General features: G+C 38.7%; 1 protein-coding gene across 2 annotated transcripts in view; it reads left to right on the plus strand.

Annotated features, from left to right (window-relative positions):
* The window catches only part of enox2 (ecto-NOX disulfide-thiol exchanger 2), a 161,279-nt gene that overhangs the window by 131,769 nt on the left and 17,271 nt on the right, over positions 1–12,239 (plus strand). For both annotated transcript variants that reach the window (XM_087799682.1, XM_087799683.1), the window contains 3 exons: positions 1,582–1,688; positions 6,991–7,105; positions 11,030–11,217. In XM_087799682.1, the coding sequence (XP_087655808.1) occupies positions 1,582–1,688; positions 6,991–7,105; positions 11,030–11,217 (410 nt within the window). The remainder of the gene's footprint in view (positions 1–1,581; positions 1,689–6,990; positions 7,106–11,029; positions 11,218–12,239) is intronic.

Consider the following 12,239-nt stretch of genomic DNA (forward strand, 5'->3'; position numbering starts at 1 on the left):
GTATCATGACAGTTCATTATATAACATTTCATGTAGGTGGAAAAAAAGTAAAAGCTTGTTATTTTCTAAAGCCGGCCTCCTTGCTCCCAAACATTGTGTGTAAATGTCAGAACACTCACATACCACTAAACATTATTATGTTCATAAGTGCTGCTCAGTGAAAAGGAAGAGGGAGCGAGAAAGAGAAAGTGAGTGACCATGAAATCATCTCTGATTTATTCTGAATCAAGGAGAGCAGATATTGAGGAGAGCAGATATTTCTCCAATCATGTCAAACTGGAGGGTCCAGTTTAAAATTTAGTTCTGGGAATGTTGATGTTGTTGGAATTGTTGCTAGACTCAAACAATTTAACAAAATCTAAAGTTATAGATTTTAGATATAAATAGCATACACATATTAATAACTATTTACCTAGAGCCTTATCTATAACCCCAAAACCATCCAAATCTAAAATCAGCTTTTATTCTTCTGGAATACCTAATATGTGTCATGATTCCATGGGTGAGCATCTGACAGTATTTGAAGTGAGCAACAGATGATTGAAAATGATGGGGGCCGAGGAGCATACATATTACCTCATATTGCATCATTCCATTAAAAATCAAGACGATGGAGTCTGATATAAACTCCAGTGACAACTTCACCAGCAATGTAGCATCAAGACCTGATTAGTTTTGGGGAGAAAAACACTGCATTTTGATTTAATGGACAGTTAAACATTTCGGAGAAGCCAAATTCCACACTAAAATCACAATTAAAATGGGTTACATTTGGAATGCTAAAGTTTGATGAATGGGAACATTTGTTTTCCAAATTGTTAATTTAAAACCATAGGTCTACATGTTGAAAAATGTCTCAATAATGAATTAAAATTATAAAACGTAACCACTAGAGTATTGTTTTCTCATCATATTATAATCATTACAGTGTCTGCTTGAATTTTTTTTATTAACAACAGCTGTGAGGGACAATATGCAAAAATAATAAATACTGTAGGTGGTTTATCTCTGTTTTAATTAACAACAATTTACTTTATCATAATAGTTGGTTGTCGACCTACAATCTTAGATCCTCTTACTTGTTTGTGTTCTCCTTTTTAGTTCTAAAAGTCCATCAGAGTTCTAGAAAAATCCTAAAATTCCATGAATAAATGAGCAGATGGGATTCTTGGGTCGCTGTGTTAACCATTACCTGCCTGCTGAAGCTGCTCGGCTGGCAGCAGATCAGCTAGTGGTGGTTCCACCAGTGGCTGCCAGCTGTTTGAACAATGTTATTCAATATTTTGTCCACGTTTCTGATAGTTGAGTGTATAATTAGAGCGGTGGTTGAGGATTTGCGATGCTAATGGTGCTGTTACGAGCCTCTATGATTAGAAAAAGTTGGTACTCACTGACCAGCCAGGTGCGATGCGATGCATCGACAGGTAAAACCCATGAGCAAACACACACATGCAAAACATGCAGTTCTTCATATCTCTAGTTGACTCCATTTTCTCACTCCTCTGCTCCCTCCCACCTGCCCTCCTTCCCCGTCTCTCTGTCTCTGGATGGCCTCTGGTCCTTCCCTGCATCCTGCTACAGTTGAACAGATTGTGTCTGTATTCCAAGCTGCTTCCAAACAAAAGGCATGGGACCATTTCTCCAAAGCTCAGCGCAAGAACCTGGACGTGTGGCGCAAGCAAGCAGAGGTTGGTGATTTGCTTTAACTTTTTTTTTTATATATATATATTTATCTCTGGAGGCAATCACTCTGCCACTTTCTCCTGACTTCAATCACACTATATACTCGGATAATAATACTTTTTTGAGACGTTGTCCATTTTTCCTGCTTCATATTTTAAAGACATAGTCATGAAAAGTCCCCTTCATAGCCTTGACAATATTTGCAGAAATTAATTTTGGGATGAAAGAAACAGCTTGAAGTACTTTACAAAATATAAGGTATGACAATGTTAGCATTTTACTTCAAACCGATATGAATTTTCAAACCTAGTGTTTTTGTCCAGAAGAAGAAAAGCTACCCAACCTCAAATATTTTAGATTTTTGAAAATCCACCCGACACCAGAACATCAATCCCAGTCACAAACTCTTAAGAGAAAAGCTGCAGTACAGGCTTTTTGTTTCTCTTTTTTAATTTAATCTTTAACTTAAAAAGTCCAGACACAGTTTTAGACCCTAACCCCCCCACAATTGAACAAGGAAACCTGCATCATGAGAGAAAAACCAACTCCTCCCGTGGGTTTTTCCACCTCCTCCCGGGGTCCAGACCACAGGTAAATCTGCACAAGCATCAATTTCTGTCTTCAAATCAATGTTCCTGTTCCTGGGTGGACATCTAAGGAGTAACTTCAGGAATCGTCTCGTATCAGTTTTCTAACTCTGACGCATTTCCCCCCCCCCTCTACACTCCAAATGGAACATTGATTGGCATGATGATAGGTTGTTTGTAATGAAATACTTTGAAGTACGGTGCGGTCCTGAGTCTAATGGGGCGCTATTTGATCGTAGCTAAATGGTAAGTTTCCATCAATTCCTTTTGATTTTTTTTTTTTTATATGAAAAACATTATAGTCAGTTACAAAGGTAGGTGTGATTTGTGATTTGTCTTTTTTAGATCCTAAATCCTGAGCAAAAAGTAAGGATGATGTTTCATTCATGGCTTCCTTCTACAGAAGAAGCGCTAGCAGATCATATATTTGACACCAGAACTTCCCTGATGATTTGTGGTCTCTCTGGGAGCCAACCGTTGAGTCAATTCTTGCATAAGGGATGGTTGAACCGACTCAATGGAGGTAAAAGGTTGTAGGTTGTTTCACAAGGCCACCGTGACTCATATTCTGTTTTGACTTCATACATTTCTCTACAAACGACGTGTACACCTGGGAGCCCAGTGTGACCAGAGATGTGTAAAACAACATGTAGGTGGATACTCGCCCACGTATGGCAACTTCTGTCAGAAGCAATTGTTGTGGGAAACAAACCCAGTTCAAACAAACCATGTTTTTCACTCCTTCTCACACAGAGAAAAATAAGAGGTAATTTACTGTAAACAAAGAACCTTCGGTCTCACACCACATGTGTCAAAGTCAACGGCCCCCTCAGTCCTTTTATGTGACCACTAGATGATTGGCTCAAATCAAAGTACAGGTAGATTAAAGTTGATGTTGTGACTAATAAAGATGCCGGTGTTTAAGATAGAGATGATAGATTTTGGATCTCGACAATTATCCTGAGACCTCCAGTAAAATTAAAACTGATGTTGATGAAAAGGAATTCAATTGGAGAAAAAAAACACAGAAATACATTTGAACAGATCAAGTAAATAATAATATAGCAATCAAACGTATACATCTTGTCACAGATAGTTTGGGTTTGAGTTTTTTTCAACAACTGATCAGTCATTTTTGCCTCTTGAGTGATTGAGTTCAACACCCTGCTCTAAACTAAAGATTTATCTCTGGTCTTTGAACTTAATTTCTTTCCAATTTCCTTCCTTAAACTCAGTAGAGGAATCACCCAGATTAGGCAACTGATGGTGTATAATCTAATAAATGTCCTAAAATATACGCTAGCTGAATTCTGATTCCTTGAAACTCCAAATCAAATATTAATAGCTTTGAAAAGAGAACTTCTTGTATTTATCTAAAAGTTCAAATCACAATAGATTTATCTCACAACAGTTTACAGTTTAAACAACACTTATACAAGACAAAAAAAACAGGTCCTATTGAATCACAATAAGCGACAGAGGCAAGGAAACCTATAACTTTTAACAGGCAAGAAACCTCGATCAGAACCGACTGTTAGATATCTTTTGCTGAGACCGGCCAGGAGAGTAGAGTGAAGGAGAAATTGCAGGAAGAAAAGAGAGAACATGTTCTCACCAGATGTCACTTGTTCCTCATTCCCCTCATTGAACTGTGATAAAACGTTGTGTTTTATAAAACAATGTTGATAAAAAAAAGGTATCTTTTTATCTTCCCTTAAAAGTCTTGATACTCATCTTAACTTTTTCATGTAGTTTTTCTTTCTGTGTCTTTTGACTTTCTGATCGGCATCCACCACCTCCAATATAATCCTCCTGCTCCACACCAGCCCCATGGGTTTAAAACAAGAACGGTTTCATCACAAAGACGCATTCAGCTGAAAACTGGTGCCAAATTAAAACAGAACAGAGCAGCTATCTCAGAAATAATTGGGCTTTTGGATCTATATTCAAACCCAGAGACAGTAGAACTCCTATAAATATACAGTTTGGTCTTTGTGAACATCTTCTCTTCAAAGTTTAAAAGATCACTGTGACTCAGCCTAATCCATCAATACTGAAGTTTATAGTTCTGACTGCCTCGCTTCAAAGTTAAATAATGATCATATCGTCTCATCAAACATTGTCTCATTTATGCATCCACTGCTTCAATTTGAGTGACTTACAAGCATTTTTACTTCTTACATATATATTTAATTTCCTTTTTTCACCTTTTTTCAAATATTTTATAGAATAGAATAGAACTTATTTTGAATTCAAGTCTATAAATTAAGATTTAAGTTGTGATGAAAGTATTTGATTTAGCTTTTTTTTTTACTAGCAGGCAAGTCAGTACTAGAACGTTTCACATCCTGCTGTATTTTATCTATATATTTTTTAAACAAGTTATGGTAATACCCCCTTTAAATGCATTTGTAGTTTTAACAAAAAATTAGCAGTCTGAGACATATCATCAGTAAAACAAATCGTCTAATATTTTAAACTTGATATTTTTTTCGAATTTTAATCACGTGTAAAGAAGCACAAACTCTATTTTGAAACGGAGTCGAATTTATTTTTCAAATTGCGATTAACAGCCCAGTTTTCGACAAACACACAAAAGCAAAAGTCAAGAGCCACTAAGGGAGTTGGTGAATCAGTAGTTTTGCTCAAGGGCAGTTCATCATCTGAGAGGCAGCTCATTCAAAGCGCAGACTTGAGCCTGGAGGTGAAATATGGAGGCGCAAGTAACAATGTTGACTTGCCAAGTTTCCCAGGCAAAGACGGACAACAGCTGCCTCTTCCTATCAGTGTTTTTACGTTGGTTTGAGTTCGGCAGACACGCCAGAAGGTTGTGCGTCTGCACGTGTTGGTGTGTGGAATACCTGTTTGACCTCGGCCATAAGCTCAGAGTGCTGATGTCAACTGACAGATGGTTCTTTGTTGATAGACTCTCGGGAAGCTGTGACGTCCCTAAGCCATTTCAGAAGGCTTTCCAGGGTTGTTTTTTTGCACCAGTAGATTCCTTGATGTAGACAGTTTAAATTGTCCTTATCTTCACTCGTGTCACAGCTAAGAAGAGGAGATGATACAAAAGTCTGGATTTTTGCAAATCCGTGGCTTAAGGTAGAAAAAATATTATAATTATTTGTAAAAAGCACTGAGATAATCCATCCTTCGCTTCTTACCCTCAGTAACTATCGCAGTAAGGGTGATTTAGACTTCTCTACATTTAGTGTTCTCCTGACAATCTCAACAACAGACTAAGCAGAAAGAAAGAAAAAAACGATTTTGTTGCCAAAATGGATTAATGTTTATTACACTCTGGAAGCTGACTATATTAAATCTGGAGTACAGTTTAGATTTAAGAGTGAAGAAAGTTGGGTTTTTTGGGCACCGAAGTGCAATTAATGTAATGGTCTCCCAGGTCATATTATTATATATTTTTTTAGGTTATTCAAGTAACGCATGTTTTTTTTATCCCTAAATTTTGACTATTAATGATTCTTTACATTTTATGTCGGTTAAATGCATTTTTTTTAAAATTTGATTTAACCTCAACCATTTTATTGTATCCGTTTCTGGATGTGATAAAAGACGACATCAGGGGCAAAGGAATGGTAAAGGATGACGTACAAGATGGTGAAGGAGACCGAACTGTTGTGGCAAACCCTTGTACGGGAACTAATGGATCGGTAATTTAGTCTGATGACTCAGCAGGTTACAATGGGACTCTTGGGTTTAATCACATTTCAATAGAATAGAGCAGAGAGTGCTATTCTTTACTTATTCATTTGCTATTCCCATTTTGTGATCACCAGGGGGCTGGAGCCTATCCCAGCTACTAAATGACGCCCTGTCAAACTACCACAAGGCACACAGAGACTCACAACCATTCACTCACACACATCATGTTTTAGGACTTTGGAAAAAAAATCACAATTTAACAATTTCTTCAGATCAAGTTTAACCTTGTTTGAGAATGTCCTTTTGTTTCCATTTCCTCCCGGAGTTGCTTCTTGCTTTTGTATTCCCTAATAAAAACATGTTTTTGCTGTTAAAACCAATGACATCTGTTTTTTCTTTTTTATTTCTCCTTTCCCTAACAAGCCCGGGGTCCTAACAGATTGCCGGAAGTTAACCCACACAATCACATCAAGAACATACAAACTCACTACACAGAAAGACTGTGCGTCCTTCAGAAACCTTTTAAGCGGTCTAAGAACTCTGCTAACCATTATGCTAGCGTGCACCCAATTTGTTTGTTTTTCTCCTCGACAGTAAAAGTCTACGCTCTTCTTTCACTTTAGGTTTATTGCCCACTAATTTTTGTACTAGACAGGTGAGAAGCAGTGAAACAAGGCGGATCATTACATCTGTGTTGTCTCCACACTTGCGTTATACTGCAGTAACTGGACAGTGTTGTGTTTCTGAAGTCATGTTATGTCCTTGAGTAGAACTACAGCTGTCATTCTCTCCATCTTCCACTGTATTATGTCTAGAACTGCCGGGTCTGGCAATAATTGTTCTGCCATCTGCCCTGTTGCAGTGCCAGCTGGGAAATTGAGCTATTTCTCTGAGAGCAATCTTTTCATTCGTGCTTCTTTTCTTCTCCACTGATCTGTTCCTAACAACTAGTGCCTGACATTATCGATGGACTTTCAGGAGTTTGGGATTGTTTAGTTCAGAACGAGTTATGCCGGGTCTAGTTATTAGGTTTAACCTTTGCTTTGTTGTTTTGCAGGACATCAGAAACATGCACAACGAGCAGCTGATGGACATCCGTCCAGAGGAAGAGATGGAGATGTCTGACGACGATATGGAGGATCCTTCGGACAGCAAGGACTCCGAGGACTCAGGTATTCATATTCATGCTTTTATCAATTCCACACATCAGTCACGACGTGAGACTGTATGCTAGGTTGAAGTACACCACAGAGAGACAGCTGTGTTTTTCTGCGACGACAGTAATAATCCACTAAGTATCTGACAACCATCTGACAAGCGCGCAGGAATAGCAAAAAAAACAAAAAAAAACATTTCAAATGCATCAGCGTGACACAATTCAAACTTAACTGGGTTGACATTAAACGTCGCCGCTAATGGAGGAGATTTCTACTCCATATGTATGCACCAATGTTGCAGTGAGTCTCTGCTCACCTGTCAGCTGTTGTCTCAGAAACAACTGCAGTTGAGTTATACTTTTCTATTTTTTATTTTGGAATTTGTTTTGCTGATGCAACAAAGCTTAACCTGCAGTCTCACAATTTAGTTTCCACTTATCCTGCCAATGTCCACTTAGAGGCTTCCTCCAGTCCAAAGAAAATGAACGACATTGTTGCTCAAAATCCAGATAGATTAGTTTCACATATCATCCATTCTTTCCAACCATGCTATGAGCAGATCAAGCTTTTATCCAGGATACTCTGGACATCCGGAGCAACTCCACTGTTGCTGTTGTAACTATGTCTCAAATGTTTACCCCCCTAGCTCCTTTAACTTAACTACTTTCTATTGAATGTTAGGCAAACAGATGAAAAATAGATACACGGTTTTGTAAATTATTAAGGATGTATTTATTGAAATAGCAACAGCTAAGTGTCTCCTTAGGTTATACTCCTTGTTTACGCCGCAGACATAATACAAACGGCCCATAGGAATACCTCGAACATTTGCTTTGTGTAGATGTTTTTTTCTGTCCGTTCTTCTGTAAACCTTCTGTTCTCAACTTCTTGAGAGAGCCATTATCTAAACTGTGCCTGGCTTACCGATACAAAGCAGCCTTTGCCGGAAGACTTTTTTGCAAAGTGCTACAAACGGCTCTTTGTATTGCATTCATTATTTAGCGGTAAATGGGCCGCGGGTCAGTCCAAATCGCTTGAAAGGCCTTAAGTTGAATAGCTGTACAGTAGACTATTGTTTATAGGGCAGAGAGTGCCATCTAGAGGAATCTTTACATAATAACTGCTTCATGAAGCTTCACCAAATAACAATAACAACCATGTTTTCACCCAGAATGCCTACCACTATTAAGGTAAGGCCAAAAATATATGCGATGCCGTCAACTTTGTGCTAAGAAGATTTTCGTCATATTCATAGCATTTAGCGAATATCTGGTTGTATTCCTTGATGCAAGAATCAGCTAGAATGTGTCATAATAGGGAAGACGTGTGTAATTTATGAGATTATTTTTACTCTAATCCGATTTATTCGCTAAATACAGAGGGATATACACGTTCAGGTCTTTTTTTTGATTGGTTTTCCACTGTGGTAAATCAGAGTTATTTGTCATCCTGGAAGCAATCCATTGTTCAGGGCTCTCAGGTGACAGTTTTGTTTGCTATCAATGTCACCGCCTTTCCTCTTTACCACTTCCCCCATTTAGGCAGGAAGGCGTGTTGAATGGAGCCTGTTAAAAACTGCGTGCCCTGTATAGACTGGCGTCAAATTGCTTGTTTTTGCAGTAGCATGTGTTTCATGCGTTAGTGCTGCTGGATATCTGCGGGTCGATAGTTCTGCCTGATGTGCAGCGGAGAGGGAATTGTTCAGGATCGGGCCAGCCTGTTGACATCCTCACACCAAGTTGATGAGGCTCTCCGATCGATAAACCTTTCACCTAAAATCTTCCTTTTTGCCGAGCGAAAGCTGCGAGCGCGGTCACATACTGGCTCACAGCAAGAGTTCATTAACGCTGCCAATAGCTGACCATGACGGGCCGGCGGCGGCTCTCGCTTAAAAGCTAACCAGGCGTGTTCTCATAAACACATTCTCATATTCGCTCTCACACTCTCCCAGCGTGGTGCTTATCTCCCTTCCAGTCAGAGTTTTTGCTTTCTCCGAAAGAGCTTCCCTTTCTCCATGTCTGCCAGCAGATCTGATAATATGGTACATCATGTAGGCAAAGTATTTTTTTTTTTTTTTTTTACAATTTCTCACCATTTTGCGGTCAAACATTCAGTGAGAGTTACAATCTCCACCTGGATCTATTGCTGGCTATTTGGGAAAAATGAAGACTGAAAATTGATGGTTGAAGTTCTAAGAATTTGGGGCTGTAGTTAGTGATCGGTTGATGAAGCTTCATTAAGGAGGAGTCCTCTAGATGAATTGATTTTATCAGCTTTTCTATTGAAACCGTACTTCATATATTAAAGGGCAACTAATATGTTGATTTAAGTGTGTTTTAAATAGATCTTGGACCTCTATTGTACTCATCAATATGTTTTCTGTTAGTACAAAACTCTCTTTTCATTGAAATATTTAGATTACAAAATGTGCCTAAGCCCCGCCCACTGAAAACACTTTTCAGGAGATTTATTGTGATTGGTCAAAATGTCGAGGTTCATCCCGTTTGGGTTTTGACATTTTTTTTTCCCTTTAAACATAAGGCACAAACTAATTAAATGTTCCCATTTGTCAACTTTCTTTTATTCTTGCCTGTGGCGTCTGTATCATATACGAGTCTTTTTTATTAAATCTGAAATCTTGACGAACGAGAGGTTACAAGAGCAGAGTCTACTTCACTCCCCCTCCAGCCAGCTGTAATCACACACGCTTTGTTTATACAACTAGTCCCTTGGAGGAGGATACTTTGGAGATATTGACGTGCGGTGACAAACTTTGATGCTTGACCATTCACAGCAGAGTGGGGGTGGTTATGGTAAACAAGATTTAATCTCCAGGAAAACTAGGCGTTGTTGTTGGGCGGTGCTTAAGTATATTTTCTAATGTAAATATTTAAAATAAAAGAGAGTTTTGTATAAACAGACACTTACTGATGAGTTGCCCTTTAACATGCTTATTTAGACAACTAAAAAGAGAATTTTACATTTTTAGGTTTGTTAAATAAATACATTTTAAAATTATATACATTTTTAGAAATCGTATGTATGAAATATGGCCAAAAAACATTGGATTAATGTGAAAAAAAATCCATGTGACCCAATTTCGTTGTTGTGTCAGTCTATAGGATTTCCTCACAATAGACCAGTGTGGGAGATTGTTTTTTACACTCTCTGTGGTCTTTGGATGTAAACGTCAGCGATCGATAGGTTTCGTCCTACTCAATGTCTCTCTAATTCCCTTAAGGAAAAAAAAGATGGTCAATGAAAAGTTGAATTAAATGAGTTAGATAATTATGCATGCGCTCATTATTATCAACAAAAATAAATGTGGGTAACAACACCTCAAGAGTCATCTCTGTGAGCAGTGCCTCCCCACAGGGCTGTGTCTTGATCCCGCTGCTGTTCAAACTGATTACCCACGACTGTGTCGACCAGATAATCGGGACCCCACTCCCCCCCCCCCCCATCCAGGACGTTGCAAAATCACTCTGGCTAAACAGAGCTCACAAAATGATTTCCGACCACCCCGGTGACCACTATGAACTGTTCTCTCTCCTGGAGTCTGACAGAAGGTTCCATAGTATCCGCTGCAGAACAGACTGATGACTGACATCAGACTGCTAAATGCAATATAACATGAGCTATGCAGTATTCAAAACATTATTGATTTATTCTATTTATACTATCTAACTATTAGTATTATATATTAGTTTTATATAAATATTCTGCTCAGTTTTTTTACTTATTCATATTTATATTTATTTATTTAAAAGGTCAAGACAACATAAGACAAACACAGAAGACTAGGAAAAAGCCTGCACATTAAATGAAAAGGTATTTTAGTTAATTGATGTTTAAGTCTTATCTTGTTTACAGTGTAGCCATTACCACAATCAATCCCTATTTCCTGCATCCAAACCCTTTCGTTTTCTGTCTCTGCAGCTGTTTCTCAAGTAGAAGCCTTAAAGGAGGAGAACGACTCGCTGCGATGTCAATTGGACGCCTACAGGAACGAGGTGGAACTGCTTAAACAGGAACAAGGCAAGAACCAACCAATGAGGAGTGAGGAGGACAGCACACATGCTCAGCAACTCAGCTTCCTACAGCAGGCTCTGCAGGGCATGCAGAAGGTACAACACACACACACACAGTTGGCGAGACATGTTTCTAATCATCCGCCAGCAGCATAGCTTCATCGCCTCTCTGTTATTTTTAAGATCAGGTTCACACAGGTCGCCTTTGAGTTTCCTTCAGCGAGATGAATAACTTTTCTGTCGTTTATTCATGAGCCTCTAGTTAAAGAAGAAAACAGAACTGAGATGAAAAGTAAAGTGTTACGTGTCTGTGTAGCTGTTGGGGTTGTGGGTTTGCTGCACAAACACACAAAATGAATTTACAGATCAAGCAGGGTTGAGCTCAAGAGCACATCGGTTCTGAGTTAAAAGCTAATATTTACCTCCAACAAGGAGGTCTTTGCTGCCATTGGATAGTTTGTTGGTAAACATCACGACTTGGAAAGTTGTAAATGCATGTTTCGACGAAAGATATATATACATTTGAGGGATTTCTCTTCATTAATGGTTGCCTTAATAGTCTCCAGAAGGTTATGCCGTTGTCGACAGAAAAATTCTACTGAACCGACAAAGACTTTCCCTCCAACTTTGAAGTGCTTGTTGCACTAATTGAGAGATCGTCTCATTAGTGTAGCGCCCTCATTGAGCTACAATCCCAGGTAAAATGGATTGATTCATGTTTACAAGACTATTAATGGCCTGCTGTGTTCGCACCTCTCTTAAGAGAGTAATTACTTTTTCCGGGCTCTCGTCCCTTATGGGGGCGCTCGTGTAAAAATGAGCAAATGAATTAAAGCAGTTATAAAACACTGAAATTGGACACCTGCCCTTGCCGGAGTCCAACTCTTATCTCGTGCTGGCTCACAGATTGCCGTGGAGCGCTAATGTCTTGTGATGAAAGACTATATCCTGAGAAATGGTGTTTATAAAGAGGCAAAACAACATCAACGAAAAGACGCCTATTGGATGAGACCCCCTGCTCTCCTCGGGCAGTCTATTTGTGGAAATTAACTCTGCAGGAGGGAACAAGATAACTTTAGAGGACAAATGCAATTTTCTTTTTTTCTCCTTAATCTATA

Source organism: Callionymus lyra, chromosome 9 (genome assembly GCF_982586985.1).
Source record: "Callionymus lyra chromosome 9, fCalLyr1.hap1.1, whole genome shotgun sequence".
Lineage (NCBI taxonomy): Eukaryota > Metazoa > Chordata > Actinopteri > Syngnathiformes > Callionymidae > Callionymus > Callionymus lyra.